Below are 25,883 nucleotides of genomic sequence, written 5' to 3' on the forward strand. Positions count from 1 at the left end.
GCCAAACAGTTTATGGCCTTTAGAAAGGAAATGCTTAAAGCACTGAATGAAATAAAAGAAACAGAGTTGAAGGAACTAAAAGAAAAACAGGAAAGTACAATCAGAGAGGTGAAGGAAGTAAACAAAACAACTCAAGACCTGAAGATAGAATTGGAAAAATTAAAGAAAACACAAATGGAGGAAATAATGGAGAGGAAGAATCTAGGGAAGAAAACAGGAACTACAGAGGTAAGCATAACCAAGAGACTACAAGAGATGGAAGGAAGAAAGAATCTCAGGTGTAGAAGATACAATGGAAGAAATTGATGTATCTGTCAAAGAAAATGTTAAATCCAAAAAATTCCTGATACAGACCATCCAAGAATTCCAAGACAATATGAAAAGACAAAACCTAAGAATAATAGGTATAGAGGAAAAAGAAGACTCCCTTCTCCAAGGCCCAGAAATTATTTTCAACAAAATCATTGAAGAAAATTTCCCCAAGTTAAAGGAGAGGCCAATAAGACTACATGAGGCATACAGAACACCCAACAAATTTGACCAGAAAAGAAACTCAATCTTCCCGCCATATAATAATCAAAACAGTAAGTATACAGAACAAAGAAAAAATACTAAAAGCTGCAAGGGAAAAAGGCCAAGTAACATATAATGGCAAACCCATTAGAATCACACCTGACTTTTCAACAGAGACTATGAAAGCCAGAAGGGCCTGGATGGAGTAAAACACTCAGTCCTCATAGACAGAGAAAACAAGATATTCAATGACAAAAACAAATTTCAACAATACCTACAAACAAATCCAGCATTACAGAAAACACTGGAAGGGAAAATACAACCCCCAAAAATTAGCTTCTTTCAAGAAAACACAGGAAATAATTAACCTTACTACAGTAAAACAAAAAACAACCAAGCACACAACCTGATGACCACAGCCAACATCAAAATCAAGGGACCTAACAGCCATTGGTCACTAATCTCTCTCAACATCAATGGACTCAACTCTCCAATAAAAAGACACAGATTAACAGAATGGATACGTAAACAAAACCCAGCAATCTGTTGCATACAAGAAACACACCTAAGACACAAAGATAGACATTACCTGAGGGTAAAGGGTTGGAAGACAACTTTCCAAGCAAACGGACCCAAGAAGCAAGCAGGAGTAGCCATTCTAATATCTGATAAAATAGACTTTCAACCAAAATTAATAAAAAGAGTTGGGGAAGGACACTTCATACTCATCAAAGGAAAATTCCACCAGGAAGACATCACAATCCTGAACATCTATGCCCCAAATACAAGAGCACCCACGTATTAGAAACATTGATAAAATTTAAACCACATATACATCCCCACACATTAATAGTGGGAGACTTCAACACCCCACTCTCAACAAAGGACAGGTCAACAAAACAGAAATTAAACAAAGAAACAATATCTCTGACAGAGGTCATGAATCAAATGGACCTACAGACATTTACAGAACTTTACACCCAAACACAAAAGAATTTACCTTCTTCTCAGCACCTCATGGAACCTTCTCCAAAATAGACCATATAGTTGGTCACAAAGCAAGCCTCAACATATACAAGAAGATTGAAATAATCCCTTGTATCTTGTCTGATCACCATGGAATAAAGCTGGACCTCAACAATAACAGAAATAGCAAAAAGCCTACACACACATGGAAACTGAACAACTTGTTATTAAATGACAGCTGGGTCAGAGAAGAAATAAAGAAAGAAATTAAAGCCTTTCTAGAACTCAATGAAAATGAAGACACAACATACCCAAACTTGTGGGACACAATGAAAGCAGTGCTAAGAGGAAAGTTCATAGCACTAAGTGCTACAAGAAGAAATTCGAGACAGCTCATTCAAGCAACTTAATGGCTCACTTAAAAACCCTAGAAAAAGAAGAAGCAGACACACCAAGAAGGAGTAGAAGGCTGGAAATAATCAAACTCAGGGCTGAAATCAATCAATTAGAAACAAATAAAACATTCAAAGAATCAATGAAACCAAGAGCTGGTTCTTTGAGAAAATCAACAAGATAGACAAACCCTTAGCCAAGCTAACTAAAGGGCAGAGAGACACCACCCAAATCAACAAAATCAGAAGAGAAAAGGGGGACATAACTACAGACACTGAGGAAATCGAAACAATCATTAGGACTTACTTCAAAAGTCTATGTGCCACAAAATTTGAAAATCTAAATGAAATGGACAATTTTCTTGATCGATTTGACTTACCAAAGCTGAACCAGGACCAGGTAAATCAACTAAATAGTCGTATATCCCCCAAAGAAATAGAAGTGGTCATCAAAAGTCTCCCATCCAAAAAAAGCCCAGGACCAGATGGCTTCAGCGCAGAATTCTACCAGACCTTCAAAGAAGAACTAACACCAATTCTCTTCAAACTATTCCACAAAATAGAAACAGAAGGAACATTACCAAACTCATTCTATGAAGCCACAGTCACCTTGGTACCTAAACCTCACAAAGACCCAACAAAGAAAGAGAATTTCAGGCCAATCTCCCTTATGAACATTGATACAAAAATACTTAACAAAATACTTGCAAACCGAATCCAAGAACACATCAAAGATATTATCCACTATGACCAAGTAGGCTTCATCTCAGGTATGCAGGGGTGGTTCATTATACGGAAATCCATCAATGTGATCCACCATATTAACAAACTGAAAGAAAAAACCACATGATAATCTCCCTAGATGCTGAAAAAGCATTTGATAAAATCCAACATCCATTCATGTTTAAAGTCTTGGAGCGATCAGGGATACAAGGCATATATCTAAACATAGTAAAGGCAATATACAGCAAGCCTATAGCCAACATCAAACTAAACGGAGAGAAACTTAAAGCAATCCCACTAAAATCAGGGACAAGACAAGGCTGCCCACTCTCCCCATATCTCTTCAACATAGTCCTGGAAGTCCTTGCTAGAGCAATAAGACAGTGGAAGGAGATCAAGGGGATACAGATTGGAAAAGAAGAAGTCAAATTATCACTATTTGCAGATGATATGATAGTATACGTGAGTGACCCCAAAAACTCCACCAGGGAACTCCTCCAGCTGATAAACACCTTCAGCAAAGTGGCCGGATACAAAATTAACTCAAAAACAAAAAAAAATCTTTATCACCCTGCACAAAACTAAAGTCCAAGTGGATCAAGGACCTCAACATAAAACCAGATACTCTAAATCAGCTGGAAAAAAAAGTGGGAAACAGCCTAGAACTCATTGGCACAGGAGACAACTTCCTGAACAGAACACCAACAGCACAGGCTCTAAGAGCAACAATCAATAAATGGGACCTCATGAAACTGAAAAGCTTCTGTAAAGCAAAAGACACTGTCATCAAAACAAATAGACAGCCTACAGATTGGGAAAGAATCTTCACCAACCCTTTATCTGACAGAGGGCTAATATCAAGTATATATAAAGAACTAAAGAAGCAGAAAAGCAACAAACCAAGTAATCCACTTAAAAAATGGGGAACAGAGCTAAACAGAGAATTCTCGAAAGAGGAACATCGAATGGCAGAGAAACACTTAAAGAAATGCTCAACCTCATTAGCCATTAGGGAAATGCAAATCAAAACGACCCTGAGATTTCACCTTACACCCATCAGAATGGCCAAGATGAAAAACTCAAGTGATAGCACATGCTGGAGAGGTTGTGGAGAAAAGGGAACCCTCCTCCATTGCTGGTGGGAATGTAAACTGGTTCAACCACTCTGGAAGTCAATCTGGCGCTTTCTCAGACAACTAGGAGTAGTGCTACCTCAAGACCCAGCTATACCACTCCTAGGTATATACCCAAAATTTGCTCAAGTACACAACAAGGACATTTGTTCAACCATGTTCGTAGCAGCTTTATTTGTAATAGCCAGAACTTGGAAACAACCCAGATGTCCATCAACGGAGGAATGGATACAGAAATTGTGGTATTTTTACACAATGGAATACTACTCAGCAATCAAAAAGGAGGAAATCATGAAATTTGCAGGCAAGTGGTGGGATCTAGAAAAGATCATTCTGAGTGAAGTATCCCAGAAGGAGAAAGACAAACTTGGTATATACTCGCTTATATAGACCTACAAGACATGATAAACATAATGAAATCTACACAACTAAAGAAGATAATCAAGAAAGTGGACACAGGCGAAGGTGATTAATCCTCATTTAGAAAGACAAATGGGATGTGCCTTGAACTTATGACAGGAGTCTACCACAAAAGGCATCTGAAAGACTCTACCTAGCAGTGTTTCAAAGCAGACACTAAGACTCATAACCAAACCCTCGGCAGAGTGCAGGGAATCATATGAAAGAAGGGAAGTTAGTATGATATGGAAAGGATAGGAGCTCTACAAGGACCAAATATATCTGGGCACAGGGTCTTTTCTGAGACTGAAACTCAACCAAGGACCATCTATGGATATAACCTAGAACTTCTGCTCGGATGTGGCCTGTGGTAGCTCAGTAACCAAGTAGTTTTCCAAAGTAAGGGGGACACGGACTATTTCTAACAGGATCTCAAGGGCAGGCTGTTTGACACCTCCCCCCAGGGGAGGAGCAGTCTGTTAGGCCACAGAGGAGGACTTTGCAGCCAGCCCTGAAGATACCTGATAAAACAGGGACAGATGAAAGGGGAGGAGGTCCTCCCCTATCAGGGGACTTGGAAAGGGGCAGGGAGGAGACCAGGGAGGGAGTGTGGGGTTGGGGAGGGAATGAGGGAGCGGGATACAGCTGGGACACAGAGTTAACAAAATGTAACTAAAAAGAAAAAATAAAAATAAAAATTAAAAAAAAAAAAATCAGTAGCTTTCCTGCATACAAAAGACAAAAGGGCTGAGAAAGAAATTAGGGAAACAACACCCTTCACAATAGCCACAAATGACATAAGGTACCTCGGAGTAACCCTAATCAAGGAAGTCAAAGACTTGTATGAAAAAAATTTGAAGTCTCTGAAGAAAGAATTAGAAGAAGATATCAGAAGATGGAAAGATCTCCCATACTCATGGCTTGGCAGGATTAACATTGTAAAAATGGCCATTTTACCAAAAGCAATCTACAGATTCAATGCAATTCCCATCAAATTACCAACACAATTCTTTACAGACCTGGAAAGAAAAATTCTCAACTTCATATGGAATAACAAGATAACCAGAATTGCTAAAACAATCCTCTACAATAAAAGATCTTTTGGAGGTATCTCCATCCCTGATCTTTAGTTGTACTATAGAGCAACAGTTTTAAAAACTGCATGGTACTGGCATAGAAACAGAATGGTGGATTAATGAAACCGAACAGAGGACCCAGAAATAAACCCACACACTTATGGACACCTGATCTTTGACAAAGATGCCAAAACCATACAATGGAAAAAAGATAGTATCTTCAACAAATGGTGCTGGTCCAACTGGATGTCCACATGTACAAAAATGAAAATATATCCATACTTATCATCCTGCACAAAACTGAAGTCCAACTGGATCAAAGACCTCAACATAAAACCAGACACATTAAATCGGCTAGAAAAAAAAGTGGGGAATACCCTAGAACTCATTGGTACAGGAGAAAACTTCCTGAACAGAACACCAACAGCACAGGCTCTAAGAGCAACAATCAATAAATGGGACCTCATGAAATTGAAAAGCTTCTGGAAAGCAAAGGACACCGACATCAAAACAAAATGACTGCCTACAGATTGGGAAAGAATCTTCACCAACCCTCTATCTGGCAGAGGGCTAATACCCAGTATATTCAAACAAGCTGAAAAGCAGCAAACCAAGTAATCCACTTAAAAAATGGGGAACAGAGCTAAACAGAGAATTCTCCATAGAGCAATACTGAATGGTAAAGAAGCACTTAAAGAAATGGTCAACCTCATTAGCCATTAGGGAAATGCAAATCAAAATAACCCTGAGATTTCACCTTACACCCATGAGAATGGCCAAGATCAAAAACTCAAGTGACAACACATGCTGGAGAGGTTGTGGAGAAAGGGGAACCCTTCTCCACTGCTGGTGGGAATGTAAACTTGTACAACCACTCTGGAAATCAATCAGGCGCTTTCTCAGACAACTAGGAATAGCGCTTCCTCAAGATCCAGCCATACCACTCCTAGGCATTTATCCAAAAGAGGCTCAAGTACACAAAAAGGACATTTGCTCAACCATGTTTGTAGCAGCTTTATTTGTAATAGCCAGAAGCTGGAAACAACCCAGATGCCCCTCAACTGAAGAATGGATGCAGAAATTGTGGTACATCTATACAATGGAATATTACTCAGCAATGAAAAGTAAGGAAATCATGAAATTTGCAGATAAATGGTGGGACCTGGAAAGGATCATCCTGAGTGAGTTGTCCCAGAAGCAAAAAGACACACATGGTATATACTCACTCATATAGACATACAGCGTAGGACAAACACACTAAAATCTATTCATCTAAAGAAACCAAGCAAGAAAGAGGACCCTAACTAAAATATTCAATCCCCATCCTGAAAGGCAAAGAGGATGGACATCAGAAAAAGAAAACAGGAAACAACCTAGAAACCTGCTACAGAGGGCATCTGAAAGCCAGAAGAAAACAGGAAACAAACTAGGAACCTACCACAGAGGGCCTCTGAAAGCCTCTGCCCTGCAGACTATCAAAGCAGATGCTGAGCCTGATGGCCAACTGTCGGGCAGAGTAATTGGAATTTTATGTAAGAAATGGGAAATAGTAAGAGCTGGAGAGGACAGGAACTCCACAAGGAGAGCAACAGAACAAGAAAATTTGAACACAGGGAACTTCCCAGAGACTCATACTCCAACCAAGGACTATTCATGGAGATAACCTAGAACCCCTGCACAGATGTAGCCCATGGCAGTTCAGTGTCTAAGTGGGTTACCTAGTAATGGGAAGAGGGACTGCCTCTGACATAAACTGATTGGCCTGCTCTTTGATCACCTCCCCCTGAGGGGGGAGCAGCCCTACCAGGCCACAGAAGAGGACAATGCAGCCACTTTTGACGAGAACTGATAGACTAAGATCAGAAAGGAGAGGGGAACCTCCCCTATTAGTGGACTTGGGGAGGGGCATGACTGCAGAAACGGGAGGGAGGGTGGGATCGGGAGGGGAAGAGGGAGGGGCTTATGGGGGGATGCAAAATGAATAAAGTGTAATTAATAAAAAATAAAAATAAAAGTTAAAAAAAAATACAGTAGCTGTGCATACTTCCTATTGGAAACACAGGCTATCATTCAACTTCTAAGTCTGGACCACTTAGCTGATGGAGTTGTCCAACAGCTACTCTATAGACCTCTTACACCATTAATGTTAGAAGCTTAAGAGTAACAAGAGACCTACAAAGGGTTTGGAAATACAAAAATGGTATGGTAGTTTGAATAGGTATGGCCCCCACAGCTTCACATATTTGAATGCTTGGTCCATAGGGAGTGGAACTATTAGGAGGTGTGGACTTGTTGGAGAGAGTGTGTCATTATAAGGGCAGGCTTTGAGGTCTCTTATGCTCAAGCTATCCAGTGTGGCACACAGTCTCCTTCTGCTGTCTTGGGATCAAGGTCCTTCTCCAGCACCATTTTTGCCTGCATGTCACCATGTTTCCTGCCATGATGATAATGGACTAAAGTTCTGAAACTATAAGCCAGCCTCAGTTAAATGTTGTTTTTTATAAAGTTGAAATAGTTATGGTATCTCTTCATAAGAAAAACCCTAACAAAGAAGTATTCCTCTTCACTTTCCTGGGTTCTCCCCATTTTGTGTGCGGCCACCCTGCTCAGCTAAAGTGAAGTCTATGTAGCCAATTCTTGTAAGTAGATCAGATCTAATTGTCAGACTATATACATTGTAGCACACGGGGAGATTCTTCTCTAAACAAGCAAACATAGAATTCCTCTGCTCCCAGGCAGCCAGACAGGCACCATTCTGTAACTAAACACCTAGTCATGGAATTAAATTTTTTCTTTGTCTCTTTTTATAAGCTTAGTTCTAAGGTTTATGTAAGTCATCCCCCCTGAAAAACAAAAACAAACAAACAAAAAAACCGCATTGTTTTGTTTTGTTTTTTTAAATCAGGTGAACACAGATTCATCTGTCAAAACCCACTGCAAAGTATGCAGTCTCTGAAACCTTCACTGATTTTTTATGAAATCCCCTAGTATGTTTTCCCAAGCAATGTATTTTCAGCTTCTTTAAAATAATGGCTATGTTATAATCATTCTGCACATGTCCATTTATTTGGTTTGTTTCTGTTCTGAGATGGGTCTTACTACAAATTTCTGGCTGGCTTGGTACTTGCTATAAGTCAGGCAGACACAGAATTCATTCAAGTCTCCCGAGTACTGGGACTGCAGGCATAAACCACTATACTTAGCTTGTAATATTAAAATGTAACAGAATAGACTAGAGTCAAATAGTAGGGGAGGAGGACCTCCTATATCAGTGTATTACGGGAACGGCATAAAGGGAGAAGAGGGAGGGAGGGTGGGACTGGGAGGAGATGAGGAAGGGGACTATAGCTGGGATACATAGTGAATAAATTGTAATAAATAATAAATCAATAAAAAATTAACGTAATGAATGGATGTTACCTTAAGAGGGAGGCCATAAGGAAAATACTCAACATGAAACATGAGAATGTATTTAATTCCAGCAAACATTCAAAAAATTATGAGTAAAGAAAAGCTCAAGCAGCCTCTAACTTTTATGTTGCAAGACGTATGAATATAACAGAAGCCAGAAGCTTCACTGCAGAAAAAAATAAGGGTTTTCACAACAATGTATAAGAAATGAAAAAGGTCTTCATGCCAACATAGGTTTCAGGTAAGCCCCATGGTAAGTAAAGCAATCAGTAAGGGGGGGCTACTACTGAGAGTAGTACGGCCTCATTCTGGTAAAGTGGTATTGTTGCTGTTTTAATGATTTTGCTTTTAATTTTGTGTTGAATTGAGTGTCTTTTTGCGGCTTTGTACATGTAAGTGCAGTACCTGTGGAAGCCAAGGGAGGGTGATAAATCCCCTGGAGCTGGAGTTACCAGGATGTGTAAGCCATCTCTCATGGGTGCTAGGCACCAAACTCTAGGCCTCTTCAAGAGCAGTACTCACTCACGACCACTGAATCATCTCTCCTGCCTCTATGGTAACCTTTAGTAAGTAACTGGACTCCATAAGAGTTATTAATTTAAAAATTAGATATGTGGTACCAAAACCACAACTAATTAATTTTAAATACCAATTATCTCAGATCCTGTCTTTTCATTAAGAAAGAGAAATCTAACAGAAAATATTTGGTCTAAAAAAACAGGTAATAAATTCATTTTTTAAAGAAGATACTAGCCTAATCTGATGGAATAACAGAACCAATTTAATCACTGTTCTATAGTTTGACAAACTATAAAAGCATCTCTGAACTGACTCTCAAGAGTCCTTCAAATTTCTGCTTTGTTCTCTGCCTTCCTCAAGCCCAAATGTCTAATCCCTCTGCATCCATACCTTTCCTTACTCTGAGATTTGGGGAGGAGCTCTTCCATTTATTTTACCTTTCTATCTTGTGTATGTCTCTTTTTCACCCTCAGTTTCTAGTATTACTTTCAAATTATCCTGCTTTTGTTCCTTTATGGTGGTTCTCATTTCTTTCCTTCCCCTCTGCCTGTGCCTCATCATCCCCACTCCTATCAGTTTACTGTTGCTGCTGGAAAGCTGCAGTCTGGGCAAGAAGGCAAATCAAATATCCCTATGTGATTATGCATACCAATACAAAAGCATTATGATGAAAAGTTGGGGCTCATGTGCAATCTGTCAAATAAATGCAGATTTGAAATTAAGTTTCAGGTACTATAAACATCAAAACACAGATATTTCTCGGTTGATAGCTATCCAGTGCTATCATCAGTTTTAAAAGTATTATTTTACAAGCCTTGAGGGTACCTTTCACTGTGCTCACAGTAAGTAATCAAATTTCTAGGTAGCAAACTGTTTATTATCAAAGAAGTTCTGTAAATTCAAAAACAGGACCAAGCTTGCTATTTTCAGAAGCACCATGCCCACTGGCCAGACTTTTGTCAATATAAGAAAAGAAAGCACACTGATGATTACCGTCTCTCTTCTGGCAGTAAGTATTTACCTTGAAGAATGGATATTTCTTAAATAAGACTAGTAGAACAGAGAAATGGTATAAGATACTCCTGAAGCAGGGATTATAAAGGACAAACTTTAGTACATTTATTACCAATTTCCACTTGAAGATATCTAAACTTTGTGTACCTTTTGCAAAGTTAAATTATGTTGTTAATATGTGTATGGGGGAAAGATAAGTATTAAAATTTCTCTGCTTAAGACTGAATATAATAAATTTAAGATGCTGCTGCTGCCTAAATGAACAGAGTGACAACACACCATTAAGTTTGCCTAACTTCAATATAAGGACTTTGATCTACCAAATAAATCTCATTTATACACAGAAAGGAAATTAAAACAAAAAAATATTTAAGCAAATCAACAGAACTTGTGTGTGTGTGTGTGTGTGTGTGTGTGTGTGTGTGTGTGTGTGTGTTCTGGGAAGAGTTGGACAGGAGAGTCTAAGATGTGGGTTTGATCAAAGCACTTTTTAAACATGCAAAAAATTTTAAAACGAAAAGAAAATCCATGAGAACCAATCCACTTTGGTTAATGACAAACTTGTTTGTCAACAGAGAACTCTTTAGCAATGATTTTTAAATACCTTTTTTTCTAACAATAAAAGGTTTTTGAATAAAATTTCCATGCTTTTACCCAGATAAGATAACACATCTAGCTATATTTTGGGTGCAGATTAAGAGGCTCTCAAGATCAAGATCTTCTCATATATACCCTCAAGATGTGTTCTGAATCAATCCTGTACAACCCTGTCTTTATAGATGTTCCCTAGACCCGTGCTATAGAACCCTATGTCTTTATAGACATTCCTTGAATTGATGCTGTAGAATCCCTGTCTTTACAGAGCAGAGTCACAGTGACCTGAATAATTCTTTAGAGAAAAACAATCATCTCCTCTTAAAGAAAGAAGCCATTTGACTCCTGCAGTGGCCAGATTATAAGATAATTAAAAGCCTGTAAGGTTTAGTGATGGCATTTTAGTGAATCCATTTAGGTCAACAGCATGGTAACTCAGGAACCTGTAGTGAATGGTGGAATGAGGTCAAGTGCTATAGCACATGGTTCTGATGGAAGAAGCGTTGCAGGGAGCTGTGATTAGCAGGGTGCACTGATCTACTCGTATCTACCAGGTGAAGGGATCATTGTTTCTAATACAGAGAAGTTTTGGAGAAGACTATGAGGCACCAAATAGCACTTGAGAATACTCGAAGCCTTGTGTAGTAAGGCACACTTATGCCAAATCTCGAGAGGCACGGGTAGAATGCTCATTTTAGTTCACAAGGCTAGCCTAGACAATTCAGAAGGACCCTGTCTCAAAATCAGATTGGAAGGAGGATAAAAGAGCTGGAGCTAGGGCTGAGTGGAAGAATGTTTAGAAAGTGCAAAAAACATACATGGGTAGTTCAGACCTGTAATCTGTGGCACTTGGAAGGCTGTGTCAGGGCTTTAGGTTCAAAGTCTGCATCAAGTTACTATGGAAAACTTCTGGTAATACCAGTGGTGTCTTACATGTTTCATAAACTAAGGGAAGTTACACTCTACTTTGAAAATCTTTATGGAGATGGAGAGATGGCTCAGCTGGTAAGGTACTTGCCATCAATGCATGAAGACCTAAATTTGATCCTCAGGACCCTTGTGAAAGCTGAGCACAGCAGCATGGATTTGCAACCCCAATGCTAAGGGAAAGGTATGAGGTGGATCCCCAGAGCTTACTGGCTAGTCACCCTAGCTGAATTGATAAAGTCCAAGTTTAGTAATGACCCTATAACAACTATGTATTGGTGTTCCTCTCAAAAATCAGAAGAACAAAGAATTTTCTTTGAGCATCAGTCAGTGGTTAATGCAGAAACTCACTAGTCAAAGTGCACAGAATAAGTGTGTAGAGTGCTGTGTATATTACACTCTCTTGTCAAGGGTCAGGGATCATCATGGAAGAAGAGATGCAAAGATTGTAAGAGCCAGAGGTCAGAAAGAATCAGAACCAAAAAAAAAACAGTGTCTTCTAAACTTGATTTGACCACTGTACTGATGAACTCAAACAGCAACAAACTGATTCCTGCGCGCCTTTAATCCCAGCACTCAGGAGGCAGAGGCAGGCTGACCACTGAGTTCTAAGCATGGTGTACAGAGCAACTTCCAGGACAGCCAGGACTACACAGAGAAACCCTGTCTTCATAAACAAAACAACGCTCCCCAAAACAAACATAAAACCAAGTGTGGTGGCGTGCACAAAATCAAGCTAGTTAACATTGTACCTTGGAATGGAAAGGAATTCCTAAGGCCGCATCTCTAACTGAGCAGCTAGGAACTGTTGATGGCTTCAGCACAGGCAGTGAGTTTTACAAGGTTGTGGCTCCTAGTAGGTCAACCAAGCTCTAGTGGATGGCCACACACCCAAAAGTAAATGGACAGCAAAAACTGAAGTCAGTATGTCATTGAATCAAAATAGGAAGACACAGGAATCGTTAAGTGGAGGAAGGTGGGAATGGGTCTGTGAAGAGTTAAGGGAGAGAACTGGAGTTGAATATGGTCAAAACACAATGTATGGAATTCTCAAAGAATTAACAAAAATATTTTTTATAAAGTGAAATCAAATCACTGAAAAAGATTACTATTCCCTAATAATGAGTTATTTTCAGTTACATAAGATAGCTCTTAAATTAAATATTAGTCAAAGGTACAGTTAAACTTATAAGGAGAGCCCTACAAAAAGAGCCCATTATGGAATACTTGCCTAGTGTGGGCAAGGTCCTGAATTTTATCTTTAGCAATGAAACAGAACTGGGTTGTATATAGTCTGGCTCAAGAACAAATAGTTTGGCAAAAGAGAAATCAAGTGTTAGGGCAGTAAGATGCCTTTCTAGTAGCCATCTACTAGAAATCCCTGCACTTAGAAGGCAGTGGTAGGTGGGTCCCATCTACAAAGTGAGTCCAGGACAGCAGCCGGGGCTCTGTAACACAGAGAAACCTGTCTTGAAAAACCAAAAAGATGACTCTCCAGGCAAAGGGACTGTCGTCCAACTGGACAACCATCAGCTTTGCCCTCTGCCCCAAACATGCACATGTATCTCAAAACAAGGGGAAGACAATAAACTAGTAAGCACTGATATTACAAGCCAATATTTCTTTTTAAAATTATACTTATTTGTGTATGTGTGTGTTACTAATTTTCTTGCCTTAGCTACCCTCTAGCTATTTTCTCTAGTACAATCATTATTACATTTTCTGATGTTTTCCTGGGACATGAAAAGTACATACTTTATTATTTACAGTGTTTAGCAGGTATCATACAGAGTAGGTATTTAACAAATACTTGATACATTAATAAATACTGATAAAATCTTATACTAAGATTGTATTTCATAGTGCTAAAGACAGCCACTGACAAAATCCACAGTAAGTTTTCATTTATGAGTGAAAACACAATAACTACAAATTATAGGGTTTGATTTTTCCTGAATTTTCTCTAATTTCATTTAATACGAAAATTCTGACAACTATCATTAAAAAGGACGAATGTAAGGGCTGGGTGTATGTGTATAGGGGTGGTAGGAGGCATGAACCTAGTATGTGTAAGTTCCTGAGCCTCATCCTCAACATCAAAAAACAAAATAAAACAACAAAAAGCATACTTTACTAAATGAGAGATGATTAGCCACCTAACCCTAATTGAAATATGAAAAGAGACAGGAGGAGAAAAAAAACAGGAGGAAGAAACTCAGTGTTACTATTATTGGCAAAATAATTTGTTTCTGTTTTCTGGATTCAAAACATGTATGACTAAGCATGTGATGACAATATGCAAAGTAGACTGATAAGAACTCTGAGTGGAAAACATACCTCATAGCAGAAATAGTGGAAGCAACCTCCCACATTGGTGGAACCACACAGCCTGTGATTATACAAGGATACCCAGACTGACTCTTTGCTCACCATTGATAAATGATAAAGGCTCACAGTCCACGTCACAAGCTCCGCTCCAGAGCATCAGACAGTAAAAGCTAGTGATTTTTTTATTGCTTCTTTTAAAACACAATTCTTGCTGTCAGCGTACCACTTTTTAAGACTTGTTATCTGGAAGATTTATACAAATTTTCAAAACATTACCCAATAATCTAAGCTTCCTCTTTCAATGAGTTCTCAAATTAAATTTTACTTGTCAAGTGGTAAGAAAAGAAAACCAGAAGGGGTCAGCATTTTGCGTGTGATTGATTTTCTTCTCGGAAATGGATGACATGATACATTACTGCAATAAGATACCTATATTTTTGTGATAAATCATACTCTTCAGTTAGCACTTTCCCAACCCCAAATCATGTAAAGTTCTCCAGCACAAATATCAAAAGGACTTTCTAAAAGGATGCCGTGTTCATCATTTTCAGCATATTTCTCTAATCTATATTCTTCTATATACATTGAAATGTAAATGGAGTGACAGAATTCTGTTGTGTAGATGTATATACACATGGTAGGAATGACTGGCTCAAAAATTATTTTGAAAAGCAATCATAAAGGTGTACTTTAAACAGCATTTCATGAATAGAACTGCATTATATTCAATTATTCTTTTAATTCTTAATCTTAACCCTCATATTCTAAGACTAGGTTAGGGGATGTTTGTGAAATAGAATTTTATATAAGTTGGATCTTCAACCTTGAAAAGCTCAGAGATTTTCATATAAGCCAGAGTCCCTACTTAGTTTGCAATGAACTCATATGCTTTGAGAATCTGTCTTCTGTGATCACTGTGCTTTTCATGGTTTTAGGTATTAATGTTACAAACAGTACATAAATTACTATTGTCATAATTACATATAAACTGTATATAGATCTAGTTTTAAAAGATTTTGTAAGATAATATTAGAGCTGAAGACAGAGAGACTCAGCTATAGAGTGTTTGCCTGGCATCTGCAAGGCTCTGGGTTTGATCTTCAGCACCAAAGAACACCTCCAACAACAAAATAGCTTACACAGCAACTAACAGTTCTTTTTAGAAATTGACATAAAACCTTTCCATGAACTAACACACTATTTTTCATTTACGTATCAACAAAACATGTGCAATATTAATATATGACTATAGATTATTAACTTTCAAAGCTAAAATTCTAAACTCTATGAAGGAATCATAACTCTAAGGAATCATAAAAAAAAAAAAATTCAGCAAAGGGTCCATAGATGGTTTCAGCTCTCTCAAGTGCCTGAGGCACAAGTCTAGCTTACTATCTGGATCTACTGCTTCTCTCACTTTTGAGTACCATCCTTTGTCCACAGTATCAGGCCAGGCAACACGTGTTTGCTTTTTCCTAACTGTTCCTCACAGATGAAAGCATGGATTTATCAATTCTTTACAGTTTGGCCAAGACTCATACATATCCATTTCCTCTCTTGTAAATTGCATATAAATCCATTTATCTCATATTACAGAATAAAATGATTTTACAGTTCTTTAAAAAAGTATTCAAGGAAAATTAAAAACAGAGGCTGAAAAAGCACCTTTTTAAAGGACAGTGGTCTCTCTGATTTACAAAATTATCATAATCGTTTTCTGAAGTGGAGAATGGGAGATAAGGAAAGATTGTTTGGTATGCTTTATCTTTTTAACCCTAAGACTTGTCTGTATAAGGAAATCATTTTTTAATGTGTCTGTGGCTTCTGTATTTGGCTCTCTGCCCTTTTCATCACTATCACTTAGCCAGATACGAGTATCACCTGCTTCTAGCAATCTCCCTCCAGAGCAGCCTAGGAATCCAAGGCAACACATGCAAGTCTGCAACCACCGCGCACAGGAGAGGATGGAGGAAACCTGCAGTGATGGCCTTTCCCAGTTACATATGAGACATGAACACTGACGCTGATTGTGACTGACAGTTTTGTGCCCTGTCAATCAACTCTAACATAAGCCATCTTTTCAATGTGTTACAAAAACAGAATAGAGGGCCTACTTAGAAACAGCACTCTTAGGAGATAGAAGTATGTAATGATCTTCATAATGACTAACATCCTATAGCATCTTAAAGAAAATTTAGTACATAAAGAAAATAACATTAATCTCAAACCAAAAGCATGCTTTGTCTATGTAAAAGCTATAGTAATTAAAATGTAGTATGTAAATTGCTTTACCTTCATGCCTAATTACCTTACAGCACAATAATGATTACAAGATTATTTTGATCAGATTAACTTTGGCCGGTGTAATTATAGCTGTGTATACCAAATATTCAGGCTTTGGGATTTCCTGTTTTTTAAACAATTATTAACTGAGCCCTTTATATGTTGGGCACTACACTGAAAATAAAAATTCTAGTGTCCAAGATGTTTACACTCTTGTTGAAAGAAAGAGATAAGGATGTCTAGTGGAGAGTGATGACACACACAGCACAAACACACATACGCACACAGGCACACCCATACACACCATTTTCAATAAAGCTGAAGATATCCTAAGAATATCAATAAATCCTAGACCTAGTGAGATGATTGAGGCTTTAATAAAGGGAAAGTAAAGCTGATTCCTGAAGGAAAGGTTAGAATGAATTAGAGCTCTAAAGCAAAGTAAACAGGAAATGTAGACCTCAGGCCTGAAAACAGCAGAGACTATGAGGTGCTGCTCTCCTGAAACACAGTACATGGGAAGACTTAAGATAGTGAAGATTAATGAAGAAAGAGCTAGTCAGGCTGAAGACTGGCCTTGACTATTATGTTAAAGAGCTGGTCTCATCAGGACTGGCTGCATCATCTTTCTCTGTGGCCTGGCAAGGCTGACCCCCGCCTCCAGGGGAGGTGATCAAACTGAGTCCATCAGAGACAGCCCCTGCTCTCCTCACTAGGGAACCCACATGGTGGCTGCCTATGGTGAGCAGTCTGAGCAGGGGTGATAGGCTAAGGTCAGACAGTAGGGGAGGAGGACTTCCCCTATCAGTGGACTAGGGGAGGGGAATAGGGGGAGAAGAGGAAGGGAGGGTGGGACTGGGAGAATATGAGAGAGGGAGCTACAGCCAGGACACAAAGTGAATACATTATAATAAATAATACATCAATAAAAATAAAAGAGCTGGGAATCTGGCTGCTAAGGGGGAAGCACTACAAGACTGTCAGGACAGTCAGAGTTCAGATTTCCATGTTAGATGCATCTCTTTGGCTTCTGTGCACAATGAAGTGGTAGAGCTCACACCAGAGAGCTGTCAGAAGCCAGCTGAAATCATTTTAGAGATAGATACTGGCACTATCTAGGTAAAGCTGTGAAGAATTGAGAGAACTAGATGGAGTTGACAGATACATAACAGTTACAACTGAAATGTCTTAGTGATTGATTGGATATAGGAGAAAAAGAGTAGTTGAGGATGGCTTTTTGACTTAGGCAAAGACATGACAGCATGGCACTTACTAAGACAGAGAAAAGGCAGTTTGATAAGGTTTTTGTTTTCATTTTTAATTTTGCTGATTTTGGCAGTGGGACTAATAAAGCATTATGACCTATGAGTTTTAACCTAACTGAGACTTATGTATCTAGAGCTCTCAGGTAGGTTACTGAGTGCATACGTCCAAGGCTAGGGAGAAAACTCAGTTTAGATATATATTTGAAATAGAGCAATTTATATCATTTTGAACCCATCAGACAGTAAAATGATATTTGCCTCATAAAGAAACAAAGTTTTGTGAGATGAGATAAGTACAAATTAAGAAAAATATAGAGAAGATACAACCTCATGTAAGGAGCAAAGCAAGAAAACATAATCACAAATGTCAGGAAAAGAACAGTTTAAGAGGGATTATGCAGTCTCCAAAGTAAACTGTGATGAAGACTACACAGTGGCATCATATATTTTGAAACGTAATACGAATAAAATCAAGAAAAATCCTACTGTGCCTGTCCACTGAGACAAAAGACAGCATGCAAAAACATTTTTGAAAGAGAAAGAAAACAGAATTCATTAGACTGTTCTTCTTCAATAGTTCACAGAAGTTGAGAACAAAGTAGATGTATACAAAGACTGAAATACTACAAATAAAAATACAAGTTATAGAACATATGCACACAAAGCACCTGGTATTTTTAATCTATTTCTTTATGTATATTTACATACACAGAGATTGATGCAGAAAGTTTACAGGAATATAAAACAAACTTAAGTCCAATGGTTAGTCTTGTCTTAAAGAAAGTTGGTATGTGGTTATATGTATGGCCAAGAGGCTTATATCATTTAACAATTTTTACAGTATCAGTATTTACAGATATTATAAGTATAATTAAAAATACATTTTAGCTGATGTGCTGGCTCATGCCCATAATCTGAACACTTGAAAAGTCTTAGAGGCCAGCGTAGGTTATATAGCAAAATAGTGTAAAAAAATTTTATATATATATATATATATATATATATATATATATATATATGAAAGAAAGAAGGAAGACATCTTAAGATGTTATCAACTCTGTGCAGGTGAGATATCTGAACAAGAAAAAACATTTGCCCTGCAAACCTGATACTTGGAGTCCATGGTAGAAAGAAATAATCAACTTCCAAAAATTGTTCTGTGACTTCCATAAATGCACCATGCACCACGGTGTGCATGTCTGCACACATACACACTCGAAAAAAGAGGAGGAGGAGAAAGGGTAGGAAGAGGAGGAGGAAAAGAAGAAACAAAAATTCAAAATCCTGACAAATATATTTTAAATGTAGATTGAGTAAAATTTAAACCAAAATACTCATTTAAAAATTAGCAGATATTTAAGAACTTTAATAAGAAATGGTTTGTAAAAATGAAGCAAGCAGAAAACAATATATTGAGACAAAGTGGGAAGGAAAACATTAAATAAAATAAAAAATCCAAAAAGACTGGTAATGGCAGAAATACAAAACAGTGAAGGATATTTCATGAGAGATAAAAAAAACAAAACAAAACAAAAAAACAAAAAAAAAATACTTGAAGCCTCACTGCTTACAGCTTAGAAAAAATAAAAAAACACTGAGGGAGTCAAATGTGAAAAACTAGTAGTCACATCTCCCTAGGAAATTCACTTGTCTAGAAAATTACCAAAATAAGAATCTGGTTCAGAACTACTTCCTCAGGAAGACAGCTCTAAGTCTGGTTAAATAGCATGATAAGCCCTTGGCTTGGGACAAAACAAGTAAGAAAACAACTTTGAATCACAGAAAAATCCTTGATGTCTTTTGAAAGACACATTGAGCAGAAGAGGCAATACAGCAATAAAGCTTGCAATATTTTGCTTGCAACCTTTGGAGGAATTAATCAGAACACCTACAAGAAAGCTTTCCATTTACCTGCCTGACATGCTTGGCTGCAGCTATTTTAAATTATATCAGGAACCCAAATAGCTTTTGAATAAACAGCCCTCACCTTAAGAGTTCTACCTGGAGGACAGGCAAATTGTTCCTTTGCTGGATCCTACACGCAGCTTTCTGAGAGTCCGAGGAAAAGAGCCAGCTTCGATCATTTGAACATGGAGCATCAACCAACACCTGGAGGGAACAAAAACAATGCAAACAAACTTAGGATGAGGTATGTGGAACAGCTATAGGACGAACCATATATAAATAAAACCACTGCCTTAGGGAACCAAGATTCGACACTCTAAGTCCTTTTATATATTTGCCTCAGTTGACAAAAAATTATTTGCAGTGTCTTCAGTGGAGAGAAGAAACATGAGCAGGCTAAGCATCTATTTATTAATTGAATTTAATAATATTCTTTTTTCTTTTCTTTTTTGGTTTTTCAAGACAGGGTTTCTCTGTGTAGCTGTTGCTGTCCTGGAACTAACACTATAGACTAGGCTGGCCTAGACTCAAGAGATTCACCTACCTTCCATTTATTGGCATTAAAGGCATGCACTAACACACTTGGCTGAATTTAATATCCTTGATGACTATAGCTAAAGCTTACAAAAGTTACTCAACTTCAGAAAACATAACTGTTATTTCTGAACTCGTGAGTATTTTTTTCATATCTTAAAAAAATTTTACACTGTTGGAGGCTGAACCCAGAGTCAGTGTTTATTTTTAAGAATTAAAAATTCAATTTTAATTTACTGAAATGAGTAAATATCACACTCTGATATGAAATGTTTCTGAATTAAAGTAAAATGTACAAATGTTTTTTACTGGTTCAAATGATAACTGATCATTTCCAGAGTAACTTTGAGGTACCAGAAAACAGAAACCTTTCTATAATAGCCAAACCCGACATCAATGTTTCCATTGACCCATACTAAGCATCAAATGAAAAATGCCCCCATATCCACTGTATCACAATCTCCCAGAGCACTGAGAAATGTACCATCTGGAAGCAGACAGAAAAGAACAACAGAGCAACACAATACCGTCTCACTGGTAGGGTGTCAGGTTTTCACAATACAATAAAAGTACCTTGTCAAATGTTTCAGGCTGGGCATCTCCCATAGCTCTGCCATCCAATTCCGACACTTTAATTACATTTATCAAAGGTTGTGGGATGAAAGATTCCAATGTCTGTCTCAGCCATCTCACTCTCAAGCTATCATATTCGTTACAAAGAAGATAACCTAAATATAAAAGATTAAAAAGTGTTCCAACACAATGGCATTGGTAAATTTCTACTTTTAGCAAGTAAACTTCAGGAAAAAAAAATCAATGCTTCAGATTTACATAGAGATATAGCTCAAAGGTAAACATTATATAATTTTAAAAACAATACATACATACTTTATAAAATATTTACACAATGTTTTGCCTCATGTCCTCCCAAAAGCTCTCATGCTTATTCAATCAAATTTAGTTTGAAAACTTACAGATTCCTAGATATGCTTAACAACAAATACCTCACATACAATTTTCACCCTGAAGTACCAGCTGTTGAAAATAAGCAATATATTCTGATAGGCATGTAAAGTTTCTTGCTGGTACAATATAGTCATTTTAAATGAAGGTAATACAGTACATATACATATACATATATATATATATATATATATATAGACACACACACTATATTATATGCAATTATACAAGCTCCCAGTAAGAGAAACATGGGTTCAAAAAGTGAGCTGAGAGCCTAGGAAAGTTAGTTAGCTGAGTAACAGCCTTGGTTTCCTTGTGGGGACTGGTAAAGTACAGATCATACATGCATAGTGGCTGTTATGATTAAATGTGACAGAAACTGAGAAAGAGATGGTGGCTGAAGAAAACCCTTCAGTGTCTTCCCAGAGAGATACTGCATTGAAAGGTTTGGGAAGCCAGGTGAGAGATAGTGTCTGGTTTTAGCACTGAAGAAAGCAGAAAAGGAAGAGGTGTCCTTGTCAACATCCCTCCAATTCTAGGCAGTGTGATGAAAGAGATCTGTCCTGCTTGGGAGAAGGGAAAGTTAAGAAGTCCAGATGTAGGCTTGAAACCCAGTAGCACGGCCTGTCCCAGACAGTCTCACAGCCCTCACAGCTAGTCTAGTACTTGCAGACTAAGGCTACACACTCTCCTTAGCCAGGCAGCTACATGCTGACACCATTCCTCCACCACCCTTGGGAAGCAGACTAAGAAGCCAGACTCCAACCTGGAAGACAAACAGAAAACTGAACAGGGGACTTTGCCTTTGCGCAGAATGCTAAGACCACCACGGTGGATCCAATTCCACTTGCTCAGACCAAAGCTTAGACATGGAGCCCTGAGTCATGCCTAGTGTCATGGGAAGGTGTTTACGTCTGTGGGGCAGACTTGTGTGTATATCACCATTAGATACACTCTTGATACTGTTCAGTACCTCTCTGTGAAATTCAGATGAAATCAAGTCTGGTAGCCCAGGAAAAAATCTATACTCCTTCCACAACCTGGAGGACAAACAAACAAATGGGATTCATCCTACTAACCAGTAAGAGAAGTGAGCACAGGAATTTCCCTAAGAACTGGAAGTGATACGTTATTATGAAAATACATTGAAAGAGACTAACTTCTGAAACTCATAGGCAGAGTTAACAATACACTTTGAGGTTACTTAAAACCGGCATCTTAAGATAAGGACTTAAGACTGAGTACTATGTACTCAGCCTGTGCCTTTAAGAGAAAATTGTAACAATCAGCCTTAATTGTGGAGTTCCTATGTAACTAGTTTTTATAATCTAAGCAAATGCATAGCTGAAATATTAAATATATACATTTCCATGCCCCTGGCCCACAAGTAATGCATGTGTGAATATACATTATGGTATTAAATGCTAAAAATAGAGAGGCTGAAAATAAGGTTTTAAAGCAAATATTCCTAATGACTATTGGGAATGTCATTCATATGGGTGATAGGTCTGTTTGCAGTGGTGTTTGCAGCATTGTTTGTTGGGGTCAGCTGAACTCAGTGAAGTTTCATCCCTTGAAAACTCTGCTCTAAAATCCTGTATCACTTCCCATGTATGTTTTCTGTGCTGTTCAAATAACTACAGATGGAAGTTCTTTGTTAGGGATACAGACATGGACACAGAAGCAAGGATAAAAAAGACAAGACAGCAGTCAGGCATGCACAGCTTCAGACTCATATAACAGAAGAAAGACAGGAGAAATGATGGAAGACACAGGAAGAGAGAACAGAGAAGTCAAATATCGGCTCACTCTTGGTAAAACTACTCCAAGGGCATTGTTTTGATTTCTTTTCGTTAATACATTTGAGGTATGTTGAGATTGTTACCAATATGTTAAAATTGATGCAAAAACTCAATGCCAGGCTGGTAAAAGTAACACTGGGAAGATTCTAGCAATCCTAATCTACAAGCCAGTGACTGTGACAGAGCTCCTAAACCTGCCTTAATGCAACCATCAACTAAACTTTTAACCTTGCCAGCATCTCTTGTGGCTGGTTGTAGATGTTCTGGACCATGACTGAACATAAATCTACCTAAAGAACAGACAATATATAGCAAGGTAGGGCTCAGTGTCCCACTGCTATGGTGGTCTTGGTAGGCTGTGGGCTCTAGGTATAACCCAAGGTTACAGTATTTTTAACCATGGAACTAGCCACTCCGTTTCCTCCCTGACTCCAGACAAAGCAGAGGGCGCAGCTGTCTACCTCAAGGCAAGTAAAGAGGGGTACTGGGCTGGCGAGATGGACAGTGGGTAAAGGAATCTTCCGCAAAGGAGTGTGAGTTGAGTTTGAGCCACAGATGCACAGAAGAAGACAACTAACTCCTGGAAGTTGATCCCGTGGATACACATGTTGGAGGAGATAGCTGACTACTGCAAGTCAGTTTGACCTTAAGTCAAACCCTGGCAAGTATACATGTGTGGCCCCAATGCACGCATGTGTGCATACACACACAAGTCAATGTAAAGAAAGGAGGTTTGTTTATTTATTTATTCATTTATTTATTTATAAGAAAAGAGGAGGGAGTTGTGCATCAATTTGCATCAAGCCACCAAGTAAGAACCTGGCTCTGTCCTTTCTTGTGTGGCACACAACCAGACATAGCTTTAGTGCCTGACCATTGACCAGTGAATGGCTGAGCCATATGGGTCTACCCCAGCTTTGGAGTAAGGTTTGTAATGACAAACTACTACATTTAGACACACCTGTAGTTCATTCTGAACTACATACTATGTGACAAAATGAGGCTTGAGGAATCAGGTTGCTGAGCCAGCAACAGTAATGAAAAACAAAACAAACAAACAAAAAAGAAAAACCGAACAGTCGAATTGTAATAAACCTAGATTTATGGTGCCATCTAGTGCTCAAGTACCAGAAAGGCCCAAGACTCATGCTAACCACTTAGAATTTCTGAAAGAGCAGGCATAAACACAGCTAGAGCACAAAGACCTGATAAAATACCTAATGTTTAAGCACAGACAAAGTCATATGTTAAGCTTCAGAAATCTTTACGGAATCCTGATCACATCTAATGGATAAAAAAAGACAAGAAACTGAACATAAAACAAGCAGCACCTGCATAATGGAAAGAGCCAAAAGTAGCACGTTTAGGTTAACACAGAGAATCAACTTAATACCTAAACAGATAAACAAAAGAATAAAGGGACTCTAAAACATCAAACAACTCAGAAGGGGAAAATAGAATCTACTTCAAAAGTGACTGAAAAGAGGGAACTCGGTGGGGGAGGGCATGGGGATAGGAATGAGGGTAGGGAAAAGATGTGGGGAGAGTGGGGGAGGGAAGAGGGCAGGGTGAGAGAAGTGAAACCAGTGGGGGAGGACATCTTGGAAACAAACTGGAGAACTTCCACAGAATAGGTAGGCTCCTGGGAGGATATGGGGTGACTCTAGCTGAGACTTCTAACTTCAGGGGACATGGAGACTGAAGTGGCTACCTCCTAGCCAGCCAGGACTTCCAGTGGAGAGAGGAAGATACCAACCCACGCATAAACTTTCCACCCCAAATTTACCTTGTCTACAGATGTGCAGGGAAAAAGACGGAGCAGAGAATGAGGGAATGGCCAACCCATGACTGTTCCAACTCGAGACCAACCCCACAGAGACAGCCAACTCCTGGCACTATTAATGATGCTCTGCTACGCTTGCAGACAGGAGCCTAGCATAGCTGTCCTCTGAGAGACTCCAGCAGGACTCTGCTGCTTTCCCCTAACTGGGCTGCCTTTTCTGGCCTCAGTAGAAGAGGATGTGCTAATTCCTGATGCACCTTGATGTGCTGGGCTGGATTTGTAGTGCAGGAGTGGTGGTGGTGGCTCCCCTTTCCTGCGAAAAAGGGGAGGAGGGAAAAGAGGGTGGAGTTTAGGATGGTGTAACTGGGAAAAGAGGAGGGAGGGGGCTGTACTGGGATAAAAAAAAATGAATAAATTTAATAAAATATTTTTAAAAAATCAAAAAAATATTTAAATGCAATAAAAGGCAGTAACAGCAGAGCAGATCAAACAACAACAAAATGCCAGTTGCCTTGAAAGCAGATTATTTGAAAACATACTGTTGAAAAAAAACGAAACAAATAAAAGGGGTGGAGATGAAGAAAGTCTGTGAGAATTTGATGTTACTATCAAAAGAGCAAAAGTATGAGTTGTAGGGGTTCAAGAAGGAAGTAAGGACATCGATGGAGTAGAACACACTTCACTAGAAATCTCCCCAAATCTAGAGAAAGATACAAAAATCCAGACACAGGGATGTCAATGGTCACATCAGATCCAACACAACCAGATTCACCTTGAAATATATTATGACAAGCCCTCAAAGGTTAAATAAAAGCATAATACTAAAATACTAAATACTAAATACTGAAATACTAAATACTGAAATACTAAATACTGAAATACTAAATACTGAAAAAATGTCTACAGATTTAAAGGAATAGCTTAAAGAGTAAATATAACTAAACAAAGGGTTCGTTCTAATTGTTCCTACTACCAAAAGTTAACTACATGGGTAAACCATACCACTGGAAGTAGGAGAATTTCACTCTAGATGGACTACAGTCCTTGTGGAGAAGCTTGACCATGCCACTCCATTAAGTTGCATCATCCTTGGTTAACAGTTCATGTTTTACTATTTAGGATCATAATTGTTTGCTCTTTTTCAGTAAAACCAGCACAACTCAAAAGCTGTTTTAATTAAAAAAGAAGAAAGACAGCCCATCACTGTCGTGTAGGTGAAAGCAACTGGATCAACAGACAGACAAGTAAGCTAATTCTTTAATCACCTTAAGCTATTTCACCAATCAAAGCCTCCAGCTTTGTTGCCTAAGATAATGTCTAGTGTGGATGTCATGAAATTCGCTGTATGAACTG

The 25,883-nt window shown here is 38.4% G+C and overlaps 1 protein-coding gene across 1 annotated transcript in view; it reads right to left on the reverse strand.

Moving 5' to 3' along the window:
- Window positions 1-25,883, reverse strand: part of Nsun3 (NOP2/Sun RNA methyltransferase 3) — a 58,064-nt gene that overhangs the window by 13,226 nt on the left and 18,955 nt on the right. The window contains exons 4-5 of the mRNA XM_055593492.1: window positions 20,556-20,710; window positions 19,531-19,652 (exon numbers count right to left, since the gene is read on the reverse strand). Coding sequence (XP_055449467.1) covers window positions 19,531-19,652; window positions 20,556-20,710 — 277 coding nt within the window. The remainder of the gene's footprint in view (window positions 1-19,530; window positions 19,653-20,555; window positions 20,711-25,883) is intronic.

The sequence above is a fragment of the Psammomys obesus genome, unplaced genomic scaffold (assembly GCF_907164565.1).
Source record: "Psammomys obesus unplaced genomic scaffold, mPsaObe1.curated_primary_1811, whole genome shotgun sequence".
Taxonomy (NCBI): Eukaryota; Metazoa; Chordata; class Mammalia; order Rodentia; family Muridae; genus Psammomys; species Psammomys obesus.